This window comes from Lithobates pipiens, unplaced genomic scaffold (assembly GCF_037356315.1).
Source record: "Lithobates pipiens isolate NorthernLeopardFrog02 unplaced genomic scaffold, aLitPip1_a1.2 Scaffold_1, whole genome shotgun sequence".
NCBI classification, from domain to species: Eukaryota; Metazoa; Chordata; class Amphibia; order Anura; family Ranidae; genus Lithobates; species Lithobates pipiens.
The window spans coordinates 129,434,746-129,460,610 of record NW_027507685.1 but is presented as its reverse complement, the minus strand read 5'-3'; the positions used below and the strand labels follow the sequence as shown (position 1 = coordinate 129,460,610).

General features: G+C 47.8%; 1 protein-coding gene across 1 annotated transcript in view; it reads left to right on the top strand.

Moving 5' to 3' along the window:
- The window catches only part of LOC143987395 (histo-blood group ABO system transferase-like), a 44,969-nt gene extending 25,454 nt beyond the window's left edge, over nucleotides 1-19,515 (top strand). Inside the window, exon 3 of the mRNA XM_077486078.1 lies at nucleotides 18,792-19,515. Within this exon, the coding sequence (XP_077342204.1) occupies nucleotides 18,792-19,515 (724 nt within the window). The remainder of the gene's footprint in view (nucleotides 1-18,791) is intronic.
- The last annotated feature ends 6,350 nt before the right edge of the window (nucleotides 19,516-25,865 follow it).

The window sequence follows — 25,865 nt, the reverse complement described above, 5'->3', positions numbered from 1 at the left end:
AAAGATCTCCCGAGCAAAAACGGAAGCCATTTCCTTGGAGGTGGACAACTTCTTAAGTGGAATACAATGACACATCTTTGAGAACCGGTCAACCACTATAAGGATAACAGTGTTGACTTGGGAGTTGGGCATTTCCACAATGAAATCCATAGACAGGTGAGTCCAGGGCCTCTCTCCATTGGGTATGGGTTGTAGGAGACCCACTGGAAGGTGTCGTGGAGTCTTACTCTGAGCACACATAGGACAGGCAGCTACGAAGGTAGTAACATCAGCTTGTAGACTAGGTCATCAGAATTGTTGGGAGATGGCCCAAATGAGTTGATTCTTCCCAGGATGGACAGCTGCCTTGGGAGAATGTTAAGTCTGGAGCACTGCAGTACGGAGACTCTCTGGGACAAAGCAGCGGTCACAAGGTTTATCAGGAGGAGCATGGACCTGAGCAGCAAGAATTTTGTCACCCAAAGGAAAAGTAAGACTGGTGCGAACCGTAGCCAAGATACGATTAGGAGGAATCATAGGAACCGGAACCGACTCCGGCTTGGAAGTGGAGGAAAATTGTCGTGACAAGGCATCGGCCCTTACATTCTTAGTACCGGGTAAGAATGAGACAATGTAATTAAAGCTCAACAAGAAAAGAGCCCATCGCTCTTCTTAAGTGGAATACAATGACACATCTTTGAGAACCGGTCAACCACTATAAGGATAACAGTGTTGCCTTGGGAGTTGGGCATTTCCACAATGAAATCCATAGACAGGTGAGTCCAGGGCCTCTCTCCATTGGGTATGGGTTGTAGAAGACCCACTGGAAGGTGTCGTGGAGTCTTACTCTGAGCACACATAGGACAGGCAGCTACGAAGGTAGTAACATCAGCTTGTAGACTAGGTCATCAGAATTGTTGGGAGATGGCCCAAATGAGTTGATTCTTCCCAGGATGGACAGCTGCCTTGGGAGAATGTTAAGTCTGGAGCACTGCAGTACGGAAACTCTCTGGGACAAAGCAGCGGTCACAAGGTTTATCAGGAGGAGCATGGACCTGAGCAGCAAGAATTTTGTCACCCAAAGTAAAAGTAAGACTGGTGCGAACCGTAGCCAAGATACGATTAGGAGGAATCATAGGAACCGGAACCGACTCCGGCTTGGAAGTGGAGGAAAATTGTTGTGACAAGGCATCAGCCCTTACATTCTTAGTACCGGGTAAGAATGAGACAATGTAATTAAAGCTCAACAAGAAAAGAGCCCATCGCTCTTCTTAAGTGGAATACAATGACACATCTTTGAGAACCGGTCAACCACTATAAGGATAACAGTGTTGCCTTGGGAGTTGGGCATTTCCACAATGAAATCCATAGACAGGTGAGTCCAGGGCCTCTCTCCATTGGGTATGGGTTGTAGAAGACCCACTGGAAGGTGTCGTGGAGTCTTACTCTGAGCACACATAGGACAGGCAGCTACGAAGGTAGTAACATCAGCTTGTAGACTAGGTCATCAGAATTGTTGGGAGATGGCCCAAATGAGTTGATTCTTCCCAGGATGGACAGCTGCCTTGGGAGAATGGTAAGTCTGGAGCACTGCAGTACGGAGACTCTCTGGGACAAAGCAGCGGTCACAAGGTTTATCAGGAGGAGCATGGACCTGAGCAGCAAGAATTTTGTCACCCAAAGGAAAAGTAAGACTGGTGCGAACCGTAGCCAAGATACGATTAGGAGGAATCATAGGAACCGGAACCGACTCCGGCTTGGAAGTGGAGGAAAATTGTCGTGACAAGGCATCAGCCCTTACATTCTTAGTACCGGGTAAGAATGAGACAATGTAATTAAAGCTCAACAAGAAAAGAGCCCATCGCGCCCTTCTGGGAGAGAGTCGCTTAGCCTCAGACAAGAATGTAAGATTCTTATGGTCAGTAAGAATAAGAACGGGCACAGCGGTACCTTCAAGGAGATGTCTCCATTCTTTCAGGGCTAAAATGATCGCCCACAGCGCTCTGTCACCAATCTCATAATTGCACTCAGCAGGTGACAATTTCTTGGAAAAGTAGCCACATGGATGCATAGCGCTCTCAGAGTTAGGACGTTGAGACAGAAGGGCACCAACTCCTGTCTCAGAAGCATCAACTTATAGGATAAAAGGCAACGTAGGATCAGGATGTGCCAACACTGGAGTAGAAACAAAGGCAGCTGTCATGGTTATGCAGTGATCTTCCTGTTTGCTTACCTCCCCTCATGTGTTCAGACTAAGAGGCCAGCCACTTCCACATGGTGGTTTTTATAACCTCTCCTCTAAGCATGGCTCCACCCCAGGCCCTATCAGGGAACCTTATATTAACCTGTGCAAGGCAAGCCAACAGTGCTGATCAACCATTGTGTATTCCTTTGTGTGTTTAGCTTCCTGTTACCTGCCGGGTGCTCTTCTGTTCCGTTACCGACTTTGGCGTGTCTTTGACTATCCCTGTTTGCCTGTGATCCTGACCTTTTGGCGTGTCCCTGACTATTCCTGTCTGCTTGTGGCCCCGACCTTGGCTTTGTCCCTCACCATCCCTATCCTCCTGTTGCCTACTGTGGGTGTGAGCTGGGGGACCCTGGGGGTCACGACCTGGAGCCAGTTGCAGCCAAGTCCATCCTCGCCACTCGAGGCTCTGGTGAACACCTGCTGGCTCTTAGATTCCGCGCCCCAGGGAATCTTACGCTCTAACCCCGGTGGGACCTGTCTCCCGTCCGCAGCAGTCAGCCGTAGGGTCCACAACCTTGTGGTGCACTCCTGATCTCTACGGTGTGCATCTGTCACCTCGCCTCAAGGTGACCTGACAGCAGCCTTGAGAGTCTCAACTCTGTGGGTTACCATCCTTTCTGGTCATATCAGTCAGAGGCTTGACCAGAGACGAGAAGTTACGAATAAACTTCCGATAGTAGTTGGCAAAGCCCAGGAAACGCTGCAGAGGACGTAAACCCATGAGTCGAGGCCACTGTAGAACTGCCGACAGTTTCTCTGGGTCCATCGAAAAGCCAGCAGTGGAAATGACATAACCCAGGAATGTAACCTGTTCACGATGGAACTCGCACTTCTCCAGTTTACAAAAGAGATTGTTCTCTCTTAGTTTCTGAAGTACACGACAGACATCTGTGTGGTGGCAATATGAGGATATCATTGAGATAAACCACCGCACACAATTGCAACAAATCTCGGAGGACATCGTTAATCAATTTCTGGAAAACTGCCGGGGCGTTACAAAGGCCAAAAGGCATTACCAGGTATTCATAATGGCCTGTTCTGGTATTAAACTCAGTCACTCTCCTTAATGCGCACAAGATTGTATGCCCCTCTCAGGTCAAGCTTTGTGAAAACCGTTGCTCCCTTGAGGCGGTCAAATAACTCCGTAATCAATGGAATCGGGTAGACATTCTTAATCGTGACACGATTGAAACCCCTATAATCTATACAAGGTCTCAGTTCACCGCTCTTCTTTTTCACAAAGAAGAAGCCAGCACCAGCAGGAGACGAGGACTTGCGGATGAAACCTCGAGAAAGTGCGTCAGCAACATACTCCTCCATGGCCTTATCCTCCAAGACTGACAAAGGGTAAACCCGGCCACGAGGAGGTATGGCACCAGGTTGAAGGTCAATTGCGCAATCATAAGGCCGGTGTGGAGGCAAACTACCAGCTTGACCTTTATCAAAGACATTGTCAAAATCACGGTACTCCTCCGGCAAAGAGGGGAGTGAAGCGATGCACAGGACCTTGGATACATTCAGGAAGCATGTCTCACTGCATTGTGGTGACCAGGAGAGAACCTCAGCACGGAGCCAATCAAAAGAGGGGTCGTGCCTCTAACCAAGGATAATCAATAACCAGCGGAAATCTGGGTGAGGAAATAACTTGGAATTGGATTATCTCATGGTGAAGAGCCCCTACGGCCATGGACAATGGAACCGTCTCATGAGTCACATGGGCAGGCTGTAAAGGTCTCCCGTCAAGAGCCTCAATGGCAAGTGGAGTGTCACGCAGCTGCAGCGGAATCAAGTGCTGCGAAACAAATGCAGCATCAAGGAACAGGCCTGCAGCCCCAGGGTCGATTAGAGCCTGTATCTCGATGGACGACTTAGCCCAAGAAAGGGTGACCAAAACCAGGGGCTTATCCTTCTGGATAACTGGGGACGAAACAACGCCACCTAAGGTCTGTCCATGACAGGACCTCCAGGTTCGGGCGTTCCCTGGACAGGTATGAATGAATGAAATACTTGTATAGAGCACAATGAGAACTGAATCGCCTCTAGGCGCTGTGGAGAGCTTTGATCATCTGCTAAAAGAAGAAGGTCTTGAGTTTTTTCCTAAAAGCCAGGTGATTTTCTTCCAGGCGGATGTTGATTGGTAGAGCATTCCATAGCCGAGGCCCTTGGGTATTGCGGAGCTTCTCTATGCACACATTTGTGGGTGAGGCAAAGGGTCTTGAACGTGATCCGATTTTTTACGGTTAGCCAATGTAAGCTCCTCAGTGAAGGAGAGGTGGATTCCCTGTTTTTTTTTCCTGTTATCAGCCTTTGCCGCCGTGTTTTGGATCAGTTGTAATCGCGCAAGTTGATATTGTGGTAATCCTATGTAAAGCGAGTTTGCGTAGTCCAGTCGTGAATTAATGATTGTTCCAACTACCACTGCTTTATCATTCTTTGGGATAAAAGGGATGAGTCTGCGAAGCAGATGGTGAGATCCACTGACTACTGCTCCTATTTGCACATCCATTGACATTTGTGCATCTAAAATAACCCCAAGACTCTTGGCTTTGGTGTTTGGGGAGATAGTCTGCCCAAAGATGGTTGGTGGAGACCAGGAGGTTTTGGTTACGGGATTATGATTTGGGTGTAAGATAAGAAGCTCTGTCTTTGATTCGTTCAGCTGGAGGGAGTTAGTGGTCATCCAGTCCTCTATTGATTTGAGGCAGTTTTCAAGTTGTTGTTGGTGATCTTTTTTTCCATTGATCTGGAAACAAAGTTGTGTGTCGTCAGCGTAAGAGTGGAAGCAGAGATCTGAGCATCTGATGATTTGAAGGAGTGGGCGAATGTAAATGTTGAAGAGAACGGGAGACAAAGGAAAGCCTTGAGGGACTATGCAGGTGACTGCCCGAGTTTCGGAGAGGAATTTTCCTAGTTTCACTGTCTGTGACTGATTTCCTAGGAAGGACGCAAACCATTGGAGATCTATGTCTTGGACTCCGGCTACTTCTGTGAGGCGGACGAGTAGAGTATTGTGATCTACTGTACTAAACGCTGCACTTAGGTCTAGCAGTACGAGGAGACACGGCTCTCCGTCATCTGCTGCTTCGAGGGCGTCGTCCCAAATCTTAAGGAGTGCTGTTTCTGTTCCATGACCCAGGTGGAAGCCTGATTGCAGTGGGTCCAGGAGTTTGTGGGTATCCAGGGGGAGTTGTAGCTGATGTACTACAGCTTTCTCCATGATCTTAGAAATGGTGTTGAGGCTTATAATTGGCCTACGGTTGTTTGGATCCTGAGGGTCCAGGTTTGGTTTCTTGAGTAAAGGTTTGACGATGCCTTGTTTGAGGATGCTGGGAACAATTCCTTTGTGGAATGATCGGTTTATGAGCTGGGTTATGGTTGGAGCCACGATGTTGGAGCATTCTTTCAGTAGTTTTGTGGGGATGATGTCAATAGGTGAGGTACTGTCACGCAGTTTATTTATGATGTTTGCTGCGGTATGTTGGTGCAGACATCCTCTTTATGTATTTGCTGGCTGAGGTCGGATGTTTTCTTCTGACAAATTGTTTCCCTGATGGTTTTGAATTTATCGATGAAAAAATCCGACAGTTTGTCACAGTGATCCTGGGATTCCCTTTCTGGGGGTTCTAGGCACACCGGATTTATTGATTGATTGACTAGTTTAAACAGTTCCCGTGGTTGGTTTGCGGCTGTTGAGATTGTATATGAGAAATGGTCCTTTTTGGCTTTGAAGATTGCTTTCCGATAATTCTCTGTGAGACCTTTGTAGTTAAAGTGGTTTTCCTCAGTGGGATTTCTTCTCCATGTTCTTTCCGCTCTTCTGCGTTCTTGCTTTAGTATGGCGAGGGAGCTATTAAACCATCCAGAGTTTTTTTCCCCTGATGAGAGCCCTGCGTTTTGGTGCTACTGAGTCTGCTGATTGCATCAATTCCCTGTTCAGGGAGTTGAGTGTTTCCTCCGTAGAGTGGTTTAAGTTTATTGTAGTTATCTTGTTGGACAGAGCGGATTTGAAGGATTCGGTGTACAGTTTTTTATGCTATCTGGTCCAGTGCGTTGTTGTTACAGGATTCCGTTCTTCGTTGGTGAGGTTGGTAGCGATTTTGAATTTGATGGCGTGGTGATCCGTCCATGGCAGAGTTATGTTGTCGAGTATGTTGACGTCAATGTTCTGTTTGAAAATAAGATCCAGGGTGTGTCCTGACCCATGCGTGGAAGTCTTTATCAGTTGCTGGAGACCCAGTTCTTCTAGTTGATTGATGCAGGCAGTCGCGATGGGGTCTTTGGGCTCATTTGCCCAAAGGTTGAAATCTCCGAGTGCCAGGAAATTTTTGAATTTTAGGGTGTGCATTGCAAAGGATTCCGTGAGGGGTGAAAAAAGATTGGACTTTGGTCCCAGTGGTCTGTAGCACAATAGAATATGAGTGGTGTCATGGGGTGTTGGTTGAAGATGTAGCGTCAGGGTTTCCATAAAAGGCACTGGGTTCTGAGATGATGATTTAGTGAGATCCAGGTGACCTTTAAAGATCACTGCTATGCCTCCTCCTTTTTTCCCTATCCGGTGTTCGGTTAGGATCCTGTAGTTTTCTGGCACCAATTCGGTGAGGATGGTGTTGCAGGCAGAGGTTAACCAGCTTTCGGTGATGAAGAGGCAGTCTACATTGTTCTCAATGATGAAGTCGTCTACTTCCAGTCTATGTTTGACTGCAGACCTGGCGTTAATCAAGGCGTAATCTAATTGTAGTGGTTGAGTAGATGTCTTCCTGTGGTTGGGAGTTGCTTGTCGTCCGGTTTTTAATAGTTGTTCTCTTTGAAGTATTTTTTGTATGGAAGATGGCAATGTGGTGTTGATGTTCCTTAGCCCTAGTACACACGGTCGGAGATTCCGACAACCAAATCCGTCAGATTTTGTCCGACGGATCTTGTCCGAAACTGTTGCATACACACGGTCGGACAAAGTTGTCAGAAAATCCGATCTTTCAGAACGTGATGACGTAATTTTGTTACGATGGGACTACGTTCAGGCTAGTAGCCAATAGCTTTGATGTAGGAATTTGATCTGAGCATGCGTGGCACTTTGTCCGATCGGAATTCTCTACACATGATCTGAGTATGTCCTATCGGAGCATTTTGTCGGAAAATATTTCCAGTAAGTTGGAAAATTTGGTCCGATGGATATTCAGACGGAAACAGTCCGATACAGACCACACACAGTCGGAATATCCGACAAAACGCTCCGATCCGACACATTCCGTCCGAATCTCCGATCGTGTGTACAAGGGCTTAGTCTGTGCAGAACTTCAGCTGAGTATTTGAAGTGGCACATGGTTTGTGGATGCTGTTGATGGTACTATGGGCCAAAAGATGATGATCCTGATCAGGGTATTGATCCTGCGGAGGGGCTAGGTATCAGACTTGCCGCTGTGCTTGAGGCTATTAGCGCGCAAGTTGATAAGGGGATGCCTATATGGATGCGGAAGGAGTTGTTGTGTTCGGTTGCTGGCTGTTCCGGCTACCTTTACTTGAGGTGAAGGTCCCTGCTCAGAAAAGAAGTCTGGCTGTGATCTGGAGTAGTCGTCCTAGGATAGCGTGAAAAATGGAATGGAGGCCGGAGGTAGGGGTATACTAACCTACGGTTGTTCCTGATTGTTCCAGAGGAAGGCGAAAAAAAACCCTGGCAGTAGCAGCCAAATGCGCCAGTGGGGCAAAAATTCCTTCCTGACCCCCGTAGGCGGTCGGACGGAGTCCCTGGAACAATTACTAGGGGGGGCGGAGTGGAGGTGCGAGCTTACCTGGTTGCGGTGGTCCCTGTTAAACAGTCTGGTTCCGGTGAATCTGGCTTGCTGTCAGCCTGACGTTTCTGGAGAGCGGTCTGGTTGCCCCTTGCAGTGGGATCTTTAAAATGGAGGGGAGGATGGAGGTAGGATAGAGGTTAGAGACTCCTGTCTTAACTCCTGTTTTCAACTCCTGGTTATTAACTCTCCGCTTTATTTCAAAATTCCACTTGTGTTCACAAAATCCACATGCAAGCCACCATCAGGGAGCAAGCTCCTAGAGGAGTTTGTATAACTACCTTTCTTGATCATACATCATGGGACACAGGAGCTTCATTACATAGTGGGTTATATAGGCACCTCTGGTGATTGGACACTGGTTGACCCCAATTAAGGAGAATTCCTCCCCTATATAACCCCTCCCATATGGGAGGCACCTCAGTTTTTTCGCCAGTGTCTATGGTGGTTGGTCACGTAAAACTTTAGCTCTGTGCAGGTCTCTGCGGGGGCTCAAGGGCTACAACAAACCGGATCCATACCTCGGGACGATATTTGACTCCCAAGATGGTATGGTACCTGGGCCTCATCAGCCGAAGAAACAAGGTTTGGCCTGTAAGTCCTCTCCTATTGGAAGACTGGGCTCTGGGAAAACCAGACTTGGTGTACTGTTTATACAGAGTGCACAAAGGTTTCTGGCAGAGTCTTTTACATGGTCCAGGTAGGAGGCTCTTCCGAGAAAGGGCCCCAGATAAACCTGAAGGTTGGCTAACACTGCCCGCCGTGATGGGTGAAGGCTGGAATTTGTCTGTTTCAGCAATTCCTGCGGCGAGGACAGGTAAGGGAAGTTAATCCTATATATATAATTATATGATGGATTTCTTCATTTTGAGTAGTTGTATGTCTCACCTAGTTTCCAACACTAGAGGGAGTAAGAGCAGCCTGATGCATACTTACATGCCTTTCAGTACACACGCTCAGTGAAGCCTGGTTCTCCAGCTGTCTCATGTCTCCACTGCAGTCCCTGCCACAACAAGGTAACACAGGGGTCCCACGTAGTCTGGGGGTCCCACGCAGCTCCGGTGGAGTTCTCTTTTCCCCCCCTGGATCCCGCAGTCCTCGTGCACATGCGCCGGGCGCGTTCCCGGCCTAATGGAGGAGGGGGGAATGTGGTTGTGAGCCGTGCACATCAGTGTGCACCGCGCTGTACTGCGCGCTGTACTGCGCAGGCGCCAGGCGGCAGATTTAAAAAGCCCAGAGCGTCAGGGGGCTGTAAGTGGAGACACAGGAGCTGTGGGCAGTAAGCATCCATGGGGATTGGATCCAGGCAAACCTTAGACACCTACTCAGCATCAGGTTGTGCAGTTTAAGCATATATATTTATTGTGAGACTTTAAGCACAACAGTGATTGCACTTTATACTAGTACCTCTGCTTTGTAGCTTAGGACTATGTCTCCTCATAAGAGGGTCTCAGGGGGAGGTAGCAAAGGCACTGGTAAATCACTGCCTAGGTCCAGGGGTTCTAAAAGTGCCTGTAAGTTTTTTTTTTTTTTTTTTTAACAAAGATTTTTATTTATGTTTCAAACAAAAGAAAAACAGAAAACAGACATGCATCAGCAGGGTACATACATATTTTGAGTAGACAGATAATCAAATTGTATCACATAGAAAGCACAGACAGTTCTTAACAGTGTGTAGAGTCACTAATCATTGCAGCATAGAATGCAAAACCTCCCCGAGACCTCCCCCCACTACACAAAAAACCACAGAAATTACAAAAAAGGGGAAACCCCCCCCCCCCCCCACCCCCCACTCCCCCTAGCCTAAGCAATGGTCAAATGCTTCGCCTCAACCCATGCCGCCCAAATCTTTCCAAATTTCCCAGGGCAGTTCCTGCCCAGATATGTGAGTTTGTAGAGCGGCAAAGCCGCGTTCACCAGGGACTGCCACAGTTGTTTAGTAGGAGGGAGAGGTTGATTCCATTGCAGTAATATTGCTTTCCTCGCATATGTGTTGGGACAGAGATCATGAGCAGTCGGATGAATCAGAGGAAGAGGAGAGAGTCCCCTCCTCCCAGGCACTCAGAAAACAGGTGCAGTATTATACTGAATTGGTGCGTACCACATTCAGAATGCCTGCTCCTGAAGTCGCTACGTCCTCTGTTTCTTCCCTGGGAGTCAGGAAAGCCCCACAGACTGCCTATTCCTTCCCAATTCATCTCTTAATGGAAGAATTGTTGTATGAGAATTGGGGACATCCCGATAAACTGTTTGCTCCTCCTAAAAGGTTTTCTATGCATTATCCTCTGGAGGAAAGTTTCACCAAGAAGTGGGGGGTCCCATCTGTTGATGCGGCTGTTTCTTGTGTGAATAAAAACCTGACTTGTCCCTTGAATAATGCGCAGGTATTTAAAGATCCAACTGATAACAAGCTGGAAACCTTATTAAAAGCCTCCTTTTCCATGGCTAGCGCTGTAGTGCAACCTACAGTCGCAGCCGTGGGGTTGTGTCAGTTCCTCAAGGAACAGGTTAAGCAGATGCTTGGGCTCCTTCCCAGTGAGGAAGTAGAAAATTATGCAGAATTGCCTCATATTCTGTGTTTCATGATTGATGCGATTTTGGATTCTGTCCAACAAGCATCACGTTTGTCTCTCATGTTGGTACACATGCAAAGGGCCCTATGGCTAAAGAATTGGGCAGCTGAGCTGTCATGCAAGAAGCATTTGATTGGGTTAAAGGGGAACGTTTGTTTGGAGAAGAATTAGACAAATTCGTCCAAAAAATCTCAGGAGGTAAATCTACTCTCCTTCCAGTCAAAAGGAGCAAGCGTCCTTCATTAAGGCGTGCTCTCTCTCCCGGAGCATCAAGCTCTAAGCAGTGGCGATGGCCTTCTCAGCCCTCCTCTACAGGAAAGGCTCAGGGCCGAGCCCAGGGGCAGAAAAAGACTTGGGGGCAAATGTCTGCCAAGCAGAGCCCAAAAGCTTCCTTGTGAAGGGGCGCCCCCTTTCGGCCGAGTGGGGGGAAGGCTCCTGCAGTTTGCAGGAGCCTGGCGGGAAGAGATCCGGGACAAGTGGGTGATCTATTCGGTATCTCTGGGCTACAGGCTAGAGTTTCAGGAGATTCCACCTTCTCGTTTCCTAAGGTCAAGGATCCCCAGGGATCCAGCAAAGCAAAAACCGCTATTTCTGGCCTTAGATAACTTACTATCCCAGGGGGTGATAGTAGAAGTGGACCCAAAAGAACAGGGTTCAGGATTTTACTCGAATCTCTTCACCGTTCCGAAGCCAAATGGAAGTGTCAGACCTATCCTAGATCTGAAGGATCTGAACCGGTTTTTACGCGTCCGGTCCTTCCGAATGCAGTCAATCCGCACTGTAGTCTCCTCCCTGCAAGGGGGAGAGTTTATGGCATCAATAGACATCAAAGATGCATAACTTCATGTGCCAATTTTTCCCGCACACCAAAAATTTCTAAGGTTCGCGGTAGAGCGGCGCCATTTTCAATTTGTGGCCTTACCGTTCGGGCTTGTGGCCCCTCGAGTCTTCACGAAGATTCTGGACCCTCTCTTGGCAAACCTAAGAGCCCAGGGTATAGCCGTCATGGCTTATCTAGACGATTTACTTCTCGTGGAGAAAATAGTAGCGTTCCTGAACCGCAGCGTTACCAGAACGCTAGAACACCTGGAACGCCTAGGTTGGATTATAAACCTAGAAAAGTCGTCCCTACAGCCTGCCACCAGATTGGAATACCTGGGTATGGTCATCGACACCGCTCAGGGCAAGGTGTTTCTTCCAAGGCCAAAAGCCTTGGCCATTGGGGATCTGGTGCGCCTAATTCTTGGCAGGAGATCATCCCCCATTCGATTATGCATGAGACTGTTAGGGAAAATGGTCACCTCCTTCCAGGCCGTCCCATTTGCCCAGTTCCACTCAAGGCCTCTGCAAAGATGCATCCTTGCGGCTTGGAACAGGAAGCCCCAATCCTTGGATCTTCCAATGCGTCCATCCCCAGGGACATGCAAGAGTCTCGTCTGGTGGTTACAAACCAAGAATTTGTTGAAGGGCAAAACTTCTCTTCCTCTTCCATGGAAGATTATCACGACAGATGCCAGCCTGACGGGCTGGGGAGCAGTTTTGGAGGAGACGTGCTCGCAGCGGAAATGGTCTATTGCCCATAAATGTCTTGGAGATCCGGGCAGTTTATATGGCTCTCATAAAGTGGTCTTACAGACTATGAGGTCTCCCTGTTCGCGTTCAGTCCGACAATGCCACAGCAGTGGCTTATATCAATCACCAGGGCGGTACCAGGAGTCTGGTGGCCCAAAAAGAGGTGAATCGCATACTTATCTGGGCAGAAAAGCATGTTCTGTGTCTTTCTGTAGTCTTCATTCCAGGAGTGGAAAATTGGCAGGCGGATTTTCTGAGCCGCCAGCAGTTGTGCCCAGGAGAATGGGCTCTGCACTCCGATGTGTTTTGGAACTTATGTCACAGGTGGGGTACTCCAGACGTAGATCTGTTTGCACTGGACAATTTTGTGTCAAGGACAAGAGATACACTTGCTCAGGGGTCAGATGCTCTGACAGTTCCCCGGGATCAGTACAATCTGATCTATGCCTTCCCCCCGAGCCCGCTTCTGTTGCGGTTCCTGGGAAGAGTCAAGAGGGAGACAAAATCGGTCCTTTTGGTGGCCCCGGCTTGGCCCAGGTGACCGTGGTACGCAGAGATCATGAAGTTGGCAGTAGGCAGGCCATGGATCCTCCCTCTCCGGCCAGATCTGCTCTCACAGGGTCCAATTTACCATCCTGCTTTACGCAGTCTGAATTTGACGGTTTGGCTGCTGAGACTCACATTCTGAGAGACCGTGGCCTTTCGGGGCCAGTCCTTTCTACTCTGGTCAATGCCAGAAAGCCGGCCTCTAGGCTTATTTATTACAAAATCTGGAGGGCATATGTTTCCTGGTGTGAACTCAGGAAATGGCATCCTAGAAAGTATCTTGGTCTCTCTCCAGTCAGGCCTAGAAATGAATTTGGCCATAAGCACTATCAAGGTGCAGATTTCGGCCCTGTCAGTGTTTTTTCAGAAGCCACTTGCATCGCATTCCCTGGTGCGGGCTTTCATCCAGGGGGCCATGCGGTTACCGCCAGTCAAACCTCCGGTATGCCCATGGGATCTGAATTTGGTTCTCTCGGCTTTGCAGGGGCAACCATTTGAACCTTTGCATCTGGCTTCATTAGTTCTCCTGACTAAAAAATTGGTCTTCTTGGTAGCCATATCCACGGCTAGAAGAGTATCAGAGCTAGCAGCTCTCTCCAGCAAGGAGCCGTATCTAATTATTCATAAGGACCGGGTGGTCATGCGTCCCAACAGGTCCTTTCTACCTAAGGTGGTTTCGGGATTCTATTTGAATCAAGACGTAATCCTACCATCCTTTTTTCCGGACCCACAGTCCGCAGAAGAAGAATCTTTGCACACTTTGGATGTGGTTAGAGCAATCAGTATATATCTTCAAGTAACTGCTCAGATAAGGAAAACTGATTGCTTGTTTATTTTGCCAGAAGGCCCTAGGAAGGACCAGGCGGCGTCAAAATCCACTCTCTCAAGGTGGATTAGACAGGTTATTTCTCAGGCCTATAGTGTAAAGGGGAAGATTCCTCCTTTTCAAGTGAAAGCGCACTCAACGAGGGCTGTAAGTGCTTCTTGGGCAGTGCATCACCAGGCCTCCCTGGCTCAGATCTGTAAGGCTGCAACTTGGTCATCAGTCCACACATTTACCAGATTCTATCAGGTGGATGTCAGAGGGCAAGAGGATATCGCCTTCAGGCGCAGTGTACTGCAGGCTGCAGTTTAGGTCCTCCGATCCCTGGCGGTCTATAATTATGATCTGTGTCTCCCTCCCCTCAATCTGAGCATTGCTTTGGGACATCCCACTATGTAATGAAGCTCCTGTGTCCCGTGATGTATGATCAAGAAAATTGAATTTTTATATACAGCTTACCTGTAAAATCCTTTTCTTGAGAGTACATCACGGGACACAGTGCTCCCGCCCCTCTTGGGTTTTACGTGGTTTCTTATTGCTTTGCTACAAAACGGAGGTGCCTCTCATATGGGAGGGGTTATATAGGGGAGGAATTCTCCTTAATTGGGGTCAACCAGTGTCCAATCACCAGAGGTGCCTATATAACCCACTATGTAATGAAGCTCCTGTGTCCCGTGATGTACTCTCAAGAAAAGGATTTTACAGGTAAGCTGTATATAAAAATCCCATTTTATACACCTGTGAACAATTAACCCCTCCCCTAAATTAGCAGGAAGAAAGAGAAAAAAAAATGCTGCTTAAAAAAGTGTCAGAAAAAAAGGTCTTTTAAAAACTGCTAGCAAATGTATCAAATAAAGGAGGGGAAAAAAATAAATAAAAACACCCCCAAAAACAACACTTGCAAGCAGAGGCAGTCAAAAGCACAACTCCTGGTTATTAACTCTCCACTTTAGTTCAAAATTCCACTTGTGTTCACAAAATCCACATGCAAGCCACCATCAGGGAGCAAGCTGATGGTAGGACAAGACTTCGAAAAGTGACCTGCCTGGCCACAATAAAGGCACAATCTCTCCCTCCTCCTACAGGGTCTCTCATCCGCAGAGAGATGCGTGAAGCCCAGGTGCATGGGTTCATCTTCACTGACCAACTCGGTACCAGGAGGCATGGGAGGTGAGGGAGGCATGGGTGGGAATACAAAGCTCGGAGGAAAACATACAGGAGGCTTCCGCAAGCGCTCCTTAAGAGAGGCTTTCTCTGAGTCTGGAGTCAATGAGGATGGCAAATGAGATCAAGCTCTCCAGCTCAGTGGGTATATCTCGGGCTACTATCTCATCCTTGATGGAATCCGAGAGACCATGAGAAAAAGCAGCCACAAGGGCCTCACTGTTCCAAGTAACCTCTGCTGCCAGAGTACGGAATTCAATGGCGTAGTCGGCAACAGTTCTCGTACTCTGTTTGATGGACATGAGGCACTTGGCAGCAGAAGTGGAGCGTGCTGGAACTTCAAAAAACCCTTTTAAAGGAGGCCACAAACTGAGGGTAACTCAAGACAACAGGTTTTTGCATCTCCCATAGAGGGTTAGCACAGGCCAAGGCTCTCTCAGAAAGCAAAGATATCACGAAACCTACTTTACTTCTGTCCGTGGGAAACGCCTGGGGCAGCATTTCGAAGTATATCTCAACCTGATTGGGAAACCCTCTTGTAGAGGTAATACTCGAGGCGGGTGCCTGCACAGAGACTGGCGCAGCAGCAGGGATGGCCTGCGACTCAGGTTGTACCAGAGCAGCCACTGTGGGGGATTCCAGGTGATTCAGGAGCGTTTGTAACGCCAAGGCAAACTGATCCATGCAGTGATCTTGCTCATCCAATCTGGAAAAAATATTACCAACAAGTGGATTGACTGTATCTTCTGAATTCATGGCCTTCGCGTACTGTCAGAAATCATGAAACAGACTGAGACAGAAGTACAATCAAATCAAACTTGTTTATTAATAGAATTAAAAAGTTAAATAGAAAAAAGCGTAGTCAAGCATAGCCAGAGTCCTGTAGCCAGATCGGGTAGTCAGCCAGTCCAAAGTTCATTAACCAGATCGGGTAATCAGCCAGGCCGGAAGTCAGGGATTCAAGGAGAGCAACCGCAAGCAGGATAAGAAGCCAGGTCAGATGTCAGCAAGCCAGTCTTGAAACAAACAGCAGGAGATGGTTCCTTGTGATGTGACCAATGCGAAGGCAAATGAAAAAGTGAGCAGGAAGGCTTTAAATATGCAGGTCAGACGAGGATCATCGGGAACAGCAGGGAACTGTGGAAAGAGAAGAGAGCTGGCAATTAGCCGACAGCTGAGCGGCCAGCCCAGAGGAGGAAGGGCTAAGCCAGCCCTGACACTAATCAAATGAAATGAATCACAAGAGTCCCCCTTTACATCAGAGTCCACAGAGTTCCTCTTTTACATCTTAACTCACGGAGCTCCTTTACACTGTAGGGGGCGGGGGGGGGACTCCGTAAGGGAGAACTCTGGGGATTCTGACATAAGGGATGCTCTGGGAACCCTGATCTCAGAGTGAACATTGAGAACTCTGATGTATGGAGGACTCTGATGTAAGGGGAACACTGTGGCCTCTGGTGTAAAGGGTAAATTTGATGTAAGGGGTGCTCTGAGAACCCTGGTTTACCTTAGAGTACTCACTCAGAGGCAGAAGAGAGAAGGGGGAGACTTCAGTCAAAAGCAGGGATGGATGGTGAGCTCACTCACCCCTTGGCAGTCAGCACCTCTCATCTAGATGAGACTGCTGGACTTCAAATTTCTGGCCCCCATTTTCCTTTTCTGAGGCACAGCACCAGGGATTGTTAGTGTGGGCAGACACAGAGGGGTAGGGGCGGGAGGAAGAGGAGTAGTTCAAGCACTCTCTCCTCTCCCGTCTGTGTGGAGGGACGAGGTAATTGTTAGTGCTGGCTTTGGGCAGTGTGAAAGAGAGTGTAACAGACACTCTCGGCCTAAACATCTGCAGCCAACAACCCTGATGGGAAGCCATAGTCTGGTCTAAATAATGTGTCCGGGTTGCAGGTGGTCTGAAACCCGAATGCATGACTCCAAACCCGAACTGTCCGGGTGAATACCGGACAGGTGGCAACCCTAGGGGTATCGTATACAGAGAAGTTCAGCCTGCTTTGCCGTTGCTCCAAACACTACAACTGCAACAGGAATAGAAAATAAATCTTCCAATGGAAAAACCTTTTCTGGCAACTTTTAGAGGATTTCTGCTCACATTGGAAAGATGTTTCCTCACTGGGTCACTATATCTCTGGGACAGAAAATATATATCAAAAATTACTTATTGATATGTACATTTTCTCTTTCCGACAACACATCTTTTAAGGTAGACATACTGTAGTACTACATAGATTATAGTAGGTCTAAAACAATTACACATCAGATTGTTATGTATTTGGCTACCTTTAACAGATAACAAAGTGAAGTTAGTGGTATTATGTTTCCTGGGTCAGAGATGGGCTTCTAGGCACTCAAGAGCTCCAATTAGGGCAATGCAGGAGGAAGAGGAGATGTGAGCAGATAGTCCCAATACTAGAGAAGACAGCAGTAGTTGAGCAAAGTTTTCTAACTATTCCTTTTCCTCACCAAGAATACTCATTCAGGGCTCTCTTATGCTGCCCTGAAGATATTAAATCATTGCCTAATCCAACAAAAATGACTGCATTGTAAGATTGCTGTCTAATCTTTAAGGGGAAAAAGAAAAGAAAATGCACAAGTCTAGCATAGTATTTTTTATAAACCTTTAATAAACTTAAAGTGTTTGTTACCCCAACACTTCATATTCCTGTGTGAAATCCCTGATGTTCCTGATAGTCCCCTTGCGTTCCTATTATAAACTGACCACACTAAGCAGGATAGCTCACCTTGTTAGTTCTCTGGCTATGCTGAAAACTCAGCCTGCTCTCTTCCAATGATCAATTTGTCCTGACTCGCCTTCTCCTTCCCCCAGCCCTTATGTAGCTGCGAGCAGAGGGAATGTGATCACTTATAAAAGGAAGAGACTAGGGTATTTATAAGGTTTTTTTTTTAATCTATACAAAAATGTTTTGCTTTTCATTTCTATTTTAAACTGAATTTTTTATTTTATTTTTCAAGGTAATCATTTACAATTACTTTAAGTTTTGCTCTCATATATAAGTATAAATGCACTGGGCATGTATTAATGTACCAGTCTGAGTTTTGCTATTTTCTTCCATGGTCTTCTCCTGTGGTCATTCTTTTGTTGGAAGTTGGAGACCCTCTAATCTTTTACAATATTCATATACTATCTGCTTTACCATTAGTATTTTTTTCTAGCATTTTGTTGTCTTTTACTCTTTAGCATTTTTTTATATTGCGTATAAATTTGTATTTTTTTTTTGTTGTTTATTTGCGAAGGTTATTGGAAGAAATAGGACAAAAAGTTTCTGTTGTTTCCCCTGGCAACTATCAGTGAGCACATTTAGGCCCTTATATTTCTTAATATCCAAGGGAACCATTACTGCAGTGGGGTTCCAGTAATACCTGGGCATTAAAAGTACAGTACATTGAAAGAAAAATCCTCTTTGCTGCATCTTTGATTTCCCACAAAATGTACATTATACTGTATACGGTAATGAAGTCAAATGGTGTAAAATGCACTACTGCTACAATATGCCACATCCCCAATTCCATATAACAAATATGTGTGAATAAGGCCTTAAAGCCAAATTATTGGCTACTCTTTTTTTTCACAAGATCCACGAAAAGTGGAATAAAAAAAAGGAGCTGTGTCTGCAATTCTCACCCCCTCTCTGTTGCTGCCCCTGCAGAAATGATTTCTTGCTTTTAGATGGCTGAGAACATACCATGAGTGCAGGGTATCATGGACTTGGCCCCCAAGGGGATGTCATCTCAGTGGATTGCACTGACAGTGTAATGATACAGAGAGCATTTTTGACACCATCATGTCAGAGACCCTCTCTATTGAGGACCGCTGGCAAAGAGTAAAAGTACCCCCTATGTCACATAACCTACAAGAAGATGGCTACAAAAATGTAAAAAATAATAGCAAAAAAAAAAACTGCTTAGAAGCCCCAAGTGGGTGGGGGGACAGTAGTGGGGGTGCGGAATGAGTGCTAATAAGACACATCAATTTATTACCAATGGGGTCATCAAAAATGTCTCTTACAAGGTGCACCCTGCTATATCTATTTTAAAAATGTCTGAATATGGTGTGTTGATCTTTTTTTCAGGTATACAGCCTTCTTCAAGACCTTCATTGAAACTGCTGAACAGTTCTTCATGGTGGGGCATAAAGTCAACTATTATGTGTTTACAGAACGTGCTGATAACATTTTCAATTTAACTCTCTCTGAGGGGAGGCAGTTGGTCATCTTGGAAGTTCCCGGTTATAATCGATGGCAGGACGTGTCCATGAGGCGCATGGAGATGATCCGTGATTATGCATATCAACGTTTTTACAAAGAAGTGGATTATTTGGTTTGTGTGGATGTAGACATGAGGTTCAATGACTTTGTTGGGGTGGAAATATTAAGTGATGTATTTGGCACAATACATCCTGGTTTTCACAATGCACAACGTGAAATTTTCACTTACGAGAGAAGACAGCAGTCAACAGCTTACATTCCTACAGATGAGGGGGACTTTTATTATGCAGGAGGGTTTTTTGGCGGTACTGTGGAAAAAGTCTACAAATTAACCAATTTCTGCCATAACGCCATGATGACTGATAAGAAAAACAGTATCGAAGCCATCTGGCATGATGAAAGCTACCTGAATAAGTATTTTCTTTACCACAAGCCAACCAAGATCCTGTCCCCAGAATATCTGTGGGACAATAAAGTTGCTGTTTCACAGTTCTTCCAACGAAGACGGTTTGTCATCGTTCCCAAAAATCTCGATACAATTAGGAATAAAAGGGCATTGCAGAAGAATCCTGGATACCAAAAAGATTGAGATTTTAAAATGATTTTAAAATTATTGTATCAAATCGTATCAAAGAATTCCAAGCATTTAAAATGGTTAGGGTAAGAGGTATGTTATTACATACATACATACATCTGAACCTGCTGTTACCACGGTCTAACACTACTTAACCGGTTACTGACTCGACTCGATACCCGTGATCATCTCACAGGGCGGGTGAACGGGGAGATGCTGTTGTAAACAGCATCTCCCTGTTCTGCCTAGCAACAAGTGACGCTGATCTCTGCTCCATGTGATTGGAGCAGAGATCAGTGCTCACTAACACAAAGCCCAGCCCCCCACAGTTAGTAACACGCCCCTAGGAACACTTAACCCCTACACTGCCACCCCCTGGTTAAACCCTTCACTGCCAGTGTTATTTACACAGGAATCAATGCATTTGTATAGCACTGATTGCTGTATAAATGACAATGGTCCCAAAAATGTGTCAAAAATGTCCGATGTGTCCGCCATAATGTCGCAGTCACAATAAAAAAAAATTAAAAATCACTGATTGCCGCCATTACTAGTAAAAAAAAAAATATATACAAAAAATGCCATAAAATATCTCCTATTTTGTAAACGTTATAACTTTTGCGCAAACCAATCAATAATCGCTTATTGTGATTTTTTTTTACCAAAAACATGTAGAAGAATACGTATCGGCATAAACTGAGGGAAAACATTTTTTTTATATATTTTTGGGGGATATTTATTATAACAAAAAGTAAAAAATAATGCGTTTTTTTTTTCAAAATTGTCGCTCTATTTTTGTTTATAGCGCAATAAATAAAAACCGCAGGGGTGATCAAATACCACCAAAAGAAAGCTCTATTTGTGGGAAAAAAAGGACGTCAATTTTGTTTGGGAGCCACGTCACACGCCCGCGCAATTGTCAGTTAAATCGACACAGTACCGAATCGCAAAAAGTGGTCTGGTCTTAAGCCAGCCAAATGGTCCGGTCTGAAAGTGGTTAAAGACTCAGGGCAAGAGTATGTTCTTGCAGGAAGGAATGCTTCCTGCGGAAGTAGTACCCTTGCCTTGTGGGGTAGAACCTTATATGATTTTTTTTTCTTTTTTAATTTAACAAAATGTTTATTTAGTTTGCATAGGTACATTACAAACATATTTTTCCTTGCATTAAGTGTTGAATTTCAGTACAAATAAAGTCTTCATTGCATTATGGAATTCAGTGCAGTTTGTTCAACTAGAAAACAATTTCTTGTGTAACTACCCCAACAACATCACTTTCTCCCCTTTTAGTGCATTGTCTATCTCAATCCTTACCCGACATTTATTCCCAGTAATCGATCTGCTATCAGGGCCACCGGGGCTAGTCCTGGTACATCTAGCCACATTGCCCACAGCTTCTCAAACTTGTGCGTGTTACCTCTGTGCTGGTATATTAGCTTTTCCAGTCTTAGCATCGTTCCAATATTTTCAATCCACTCCTTTGTGGTTGGAGGAGCCTCCGATCTCCAATGTAGCATAATTAATTTCCTTGCCTGAAATAAAACTCTATGCATGGCCTCTCTGCAATATTCTTCCCACTCGTATTCCTCCAGAGCGCCCAAAAGGCACACTCTTGGGTCCTGTGGAAGGGAGACTTTAAATACTGAGTTGACCGTGGTCACTACTTTTGCCCAGTACATTTGTAGTTTGGGGCAGCGCCATAACATATAGATAAGACTCCTGTGTTCTCTTTTACATCTTGTACATGTGGGGTCTAGCTGTGGGTTCATCAATTGAAGCCTATGGGGGGTGTAATACATTCTTAGCAGGATATACAGCTGTGTTAACCTTTGAGATACATTCACTGAGCACTTCCCCGCTGCCTGGAATATTTCCTCCCACTGTCCCCCATCTAATTGTCCAGCATCTGCTTCCCACCTCTCCTTTACCTTAAGAGGATGCCACCTCATTGCGGATTGCAACAGGATGGCGTAGTTTTTATCTTTCCAAATAAGGCTGCGCAAGATGGTGTTTACAGTGCAAAACTTCTTCAGTGGGATAACCAGGGCCGGATTAACATAGGGGCTTGTGGAGCTGAAGCTCCAGGCCCCTCCCTCAATATAGGCCCATGCCAGTGGCTTATCACTATCTGTAGCCTTCTTGAAGGAAGAGGAGGCCTCTGTGCACTGCACACATGGAGGAGACAAGTGTTAGTCTCTGCAGATGTCTGACTCCTATCACAGGATCTGTTAGGCCGCGTACACACGCGCGGACTGTTTGCCCAACCTTGTTCGTCAAACAGTTTCGGCAAACAGTCCGCTCAAAATTTGCATGAGCGGACTTGCCCACACACGAGCGGACTGTTTCAACGAACTGTTTGCCAAACAGTCCGCTCAACTTTTGAAATGAACGGACTCGCCCACGTAAGGCGGAGGCAAATCCGCCCATTTCGAGCGCGTGTACAGGTAGGCGGGGCCCGCGAAGGAGACGTCGCGGGCTCCGCCGCCTGGAATGGGCTTAAAGGGGAACCCCAACGCCGAAAAAAATCGGCGTGGGGGTTCCCCCAAAGTCCACACCAAACCCTTGTCCGAGCACGCTACCCGGCCGGCCAGGAAAGGGGGGCGAGCGAGCGCGCCCCCCCTCCTGAGCCGTACCAGGCCGCGTGCCCTCAACATGGGGGGGTGCCTTGGGGAAGGGGGGGCCGCGCGGCCCCCCCACCCCAAAGCACCTTGTCCCCATGTTGATGAGGACAAGGGCCTCTTCCCGACAACCCTGGCCGTTGGTTGTCGGGGTCTGCGGGCGGGGGGCTTATCGGAATCCGGGAGCCCCCTTTAAGAAGGGGGCCCCCGGATACCGGCCCCCCACCCTATGTGAATGAGTATGGGGTACAATGTACCCCTACCCATTCACCTGTGAAATAAAGTACAAAAAAAAACACAACACAGGGAAAAAATATTTTATTGCACAGCTCCGGGGGTCTTCCGTCTTCGGGGGTCTTCTCGCCGGACTCCTCCGCTATCTGTGTGTAGCTCTTTTACTAGCGGAGGAGCCCGGCTTTCTTCCTCCCCGCCGCCGGCCTCTTCTCCCGACTTCGGGGGTCTTGTCCCCCTCTTCGGTTCTTCTGCCGGGCCACCGCGCCTTCTTGTAGCTCTTTTGCAGGCGGTGGCCCGGTCTTCTGTCGCCGCTGTCGCTGTCGCCGCCTTCCGTTCTTGTTCTTGTTCTTCTTCTTCTTCTTCTTCTCCAGGCGATGTTGACACGTCGCTCCCTCCGGCCGGAATGCCAGAGCCGCGCTGTGTGGTCACTTATATAGTGACAATGGGGCGGGGTCACATGGTATATGTCACATGGGTTGGTCACATGGGTTGATGTCACATGGGGACTATGACATCGTAAGGGGGCGGGGTCACCATGTGACCAACCCATGTGACATATACCATGTGACACCGCCCCATTGTCACTATATAAGTGGCAGCGGAGCGTGTCCCTGGCATTCCGGCCGGAGGGAGCGACGTGTCAACATCGCCTGGAGAAGAACAAGAAGAAGAACAAGAAGAAGAACAAGAACGGAAGGCGGCGACAGCGACATCGGCGACAGAAGACCGGGCCACCGCCTGTAAAAGAGCTACAAGAAGGCGCGGTGGCCCGGCAGAAGAACCGAAGGCGGCGACAGAAGAACGGAAGGCAGCGGCGACAGAAGACCGGGCCACCGCCTGTAAAAGAGCTACAAGAAGGCGCGGTGGCCCGGCAGAAGAACCGAAGAGGGGGACAAGACCCCCGAAGTCGGGAGAAGAGGCCGGCGGCGGGGAGGAAGAAAGCCGGACTCCTCCGCTAGTAAAAGAGCTACACACAGATAGCGGAGGAGTCCGGCGAGAAGACCCCCGAAGACGGAAGACCCCCGGAGCTGTGCAATAAAATATTTTTTCCCCTGTGTTGTGTTTTTTTTTGTACTTTATTTTACAGGTGAATGGGTAGGGGTACATTGTACCCCATACTCATTCACATAGGGTGGGGGGCCGGTATCCGGGGGCTCCCGGATTCCGATAAGCCCCCCGCCCGCAGACCCCAACAACCAACGGCCAGGGTTGTCGGGAAGAGGCCCTTGTCCTCATCAACATGGGGACAAGGTGCTTTGGGGTGGGGGGGCCGCGCGGCCCCCCCTTCCCCAAGGCACCCCCCATGTTGAGGGCACGCGGCCTGGTACGGCTCAGGAGGGGGGGCGCGCTCGCTCGCCCCCCTTTCCTGGCCGGCCGGGTAGCGTGCTCGGACAAGGGTCTGGTGTGGACTTTGGGGGAACCCCCACGCCAATTTTTTTCGGCGTTGGGCTTCCCCTTTAAGCCCATTCCAGGCGGCGGAGCCCGCGACGTCTCCTTCGCGGGCCCCGCCTACCTGTACACGCGCTCGAAATGGGCGGACTTTCCGAGCGGGAACAGTCCGCTCATTTCGAAAGTACAGCGGACAGGCCCACACACGGGCGGACTGTTCGCTCAAACACAGTTTCAGCGGACAGTTTTTCGGAATTCCCGAAAGACTTTGTCCGTCCAACTGTCCGCTGAAACTGTCCGCTGAAAGCCCACAAACGAGCGGACTGTCCGCCCAAACACTGTTCAGCGGACAAGGTTGGGCGAACAGTCCGCCCGTGTGTACGCGGCCTTACACTCACACAGATCCTCTGTGTCTGGGAGCTGTCTGGGGGAGGGGTGCTGATGTTCTCCTCATAGCAGGAGCCCGGGAGGAAGGACATCTCCCATGCTGCTGACATAAGGTTAGTCAATTTGTCAGGGAGGTGTTATGTAATTATTGTGCTAGGGAACACACTTCTGCTTCCCCCATGCAATGTGCTCTCTTGTACCCAGTGCCCCCCATGCAATGTGCTCTCTTGTACTCAGTGCCCCCCATGCAATGTGCTCTCTTGTACCCAGTGCCCCCCGTGCCCCCCATGTAATGTGCTCTCTTTTACCCAGTGCCCCCCACATAATGTGCTCTCTTGTACTCAGTGCCCACCATGTCATGTGCTCTCTTGTGCCCAGTGACCCCCATGTAGTGTTCTCTTTTGTGTTCAGTGCCCACCATGTCATGTGCTGTGCATTGCAATACCCACCATGTAATGTGCTATGCCCCCCATGTCATGTGCTGTGTAATTCAGTGCCCACTATGTAATGTGCAGTGCCCACTATGTTGTGCTGTGCCTTGCAGTGCCCACCATGTCGTGCTGTGCCCGCCATGTCATGTGCATTGCAGTGCCCCCGTGTAATATGCTGTACCCAGTATGTAATTTTCTGTGCATTACAGTGCTCACTATGTAATGTGCAGTGCCCTCCATGTAATGTGCTGTGCGTTGCATTGCATTGCTCTTCATGTGATGTGCAGTGTCCACTATTTCGTGCTGTGCCTTGCAGTACCCACCATGTAATGTGCAGTGCCCACCATGTCATGTACTGTGACATGCAGTGCCTGCCATGTAATGTGCAGTGCCCACCATGTCATGTGATGTGCCCACCACGTCATGTGTTGTGCCATTCAGTGCCCACCATGTCATATGCTGTGCCTTGCAATGCCCGCTATATAATTTGCCGTGTCCACCATGTCATGTGCTGTGCCATGCAGTTATCCCGCCATGTAATGTGCGGTGCCCAACATGTAATGTGCTGCTCCATGCAGTGCCCCCCATGTCATGTGCAGTTCCGACCATGTCATGTGCTGTTCTATGCCCACCCTGCCATGTGTTGTGCTCAGCATGTAGTGTGTTGTGCCCACTGTGTAATGTGCTGTGCTGTTCAGCAGTGCCCACCATGTAATATGCCGGTCCTAACATGTAATGGGCAGTTGCATTGCCCACCATGAAATGTGCTATGCCATGCAGTGCCCACCATGAAATGTGCTGTGCCATGCAGTGCCTACCATGTAATGTGCTGTGTCATGCAGTGCCCACCATGTTATGTGCAGTGCCCACCATGTAAATTGCTGTGCAGTGCCCACCATGTCATGTGCTGCGCCATGCAGTGCCTACCATGTAATGTGCTGTGTCATGCAGTGCCCACCATGTTATGTGCAGTGCCCACCATGTAAATTGCTGTGTAGTGCCCACCATGTCATGTGCTGCGCCATGCAGTGCCTACCATGTAATGTGCTGTACTCACCATGTAATGTGCTGTACATTGTCCACCATGGCATGTGTCGTGCAGTGCCCACAATGGAATGTGCTGTGCAGGGCTCACCATGTCATGTGTGGTGTCCACTATTTAATATGCTGTGCTCACAATGTAATTGCCTGTGCTGTGTCGTGCAGTGCCCAACAATGTGCCCAATGGAATGTGGTGTGCAGGGCTCACCGTGTCATGTGCGGTTTCCACCATTTAATGTGCTGTGCTCACAATGTAATGTGCACTGCT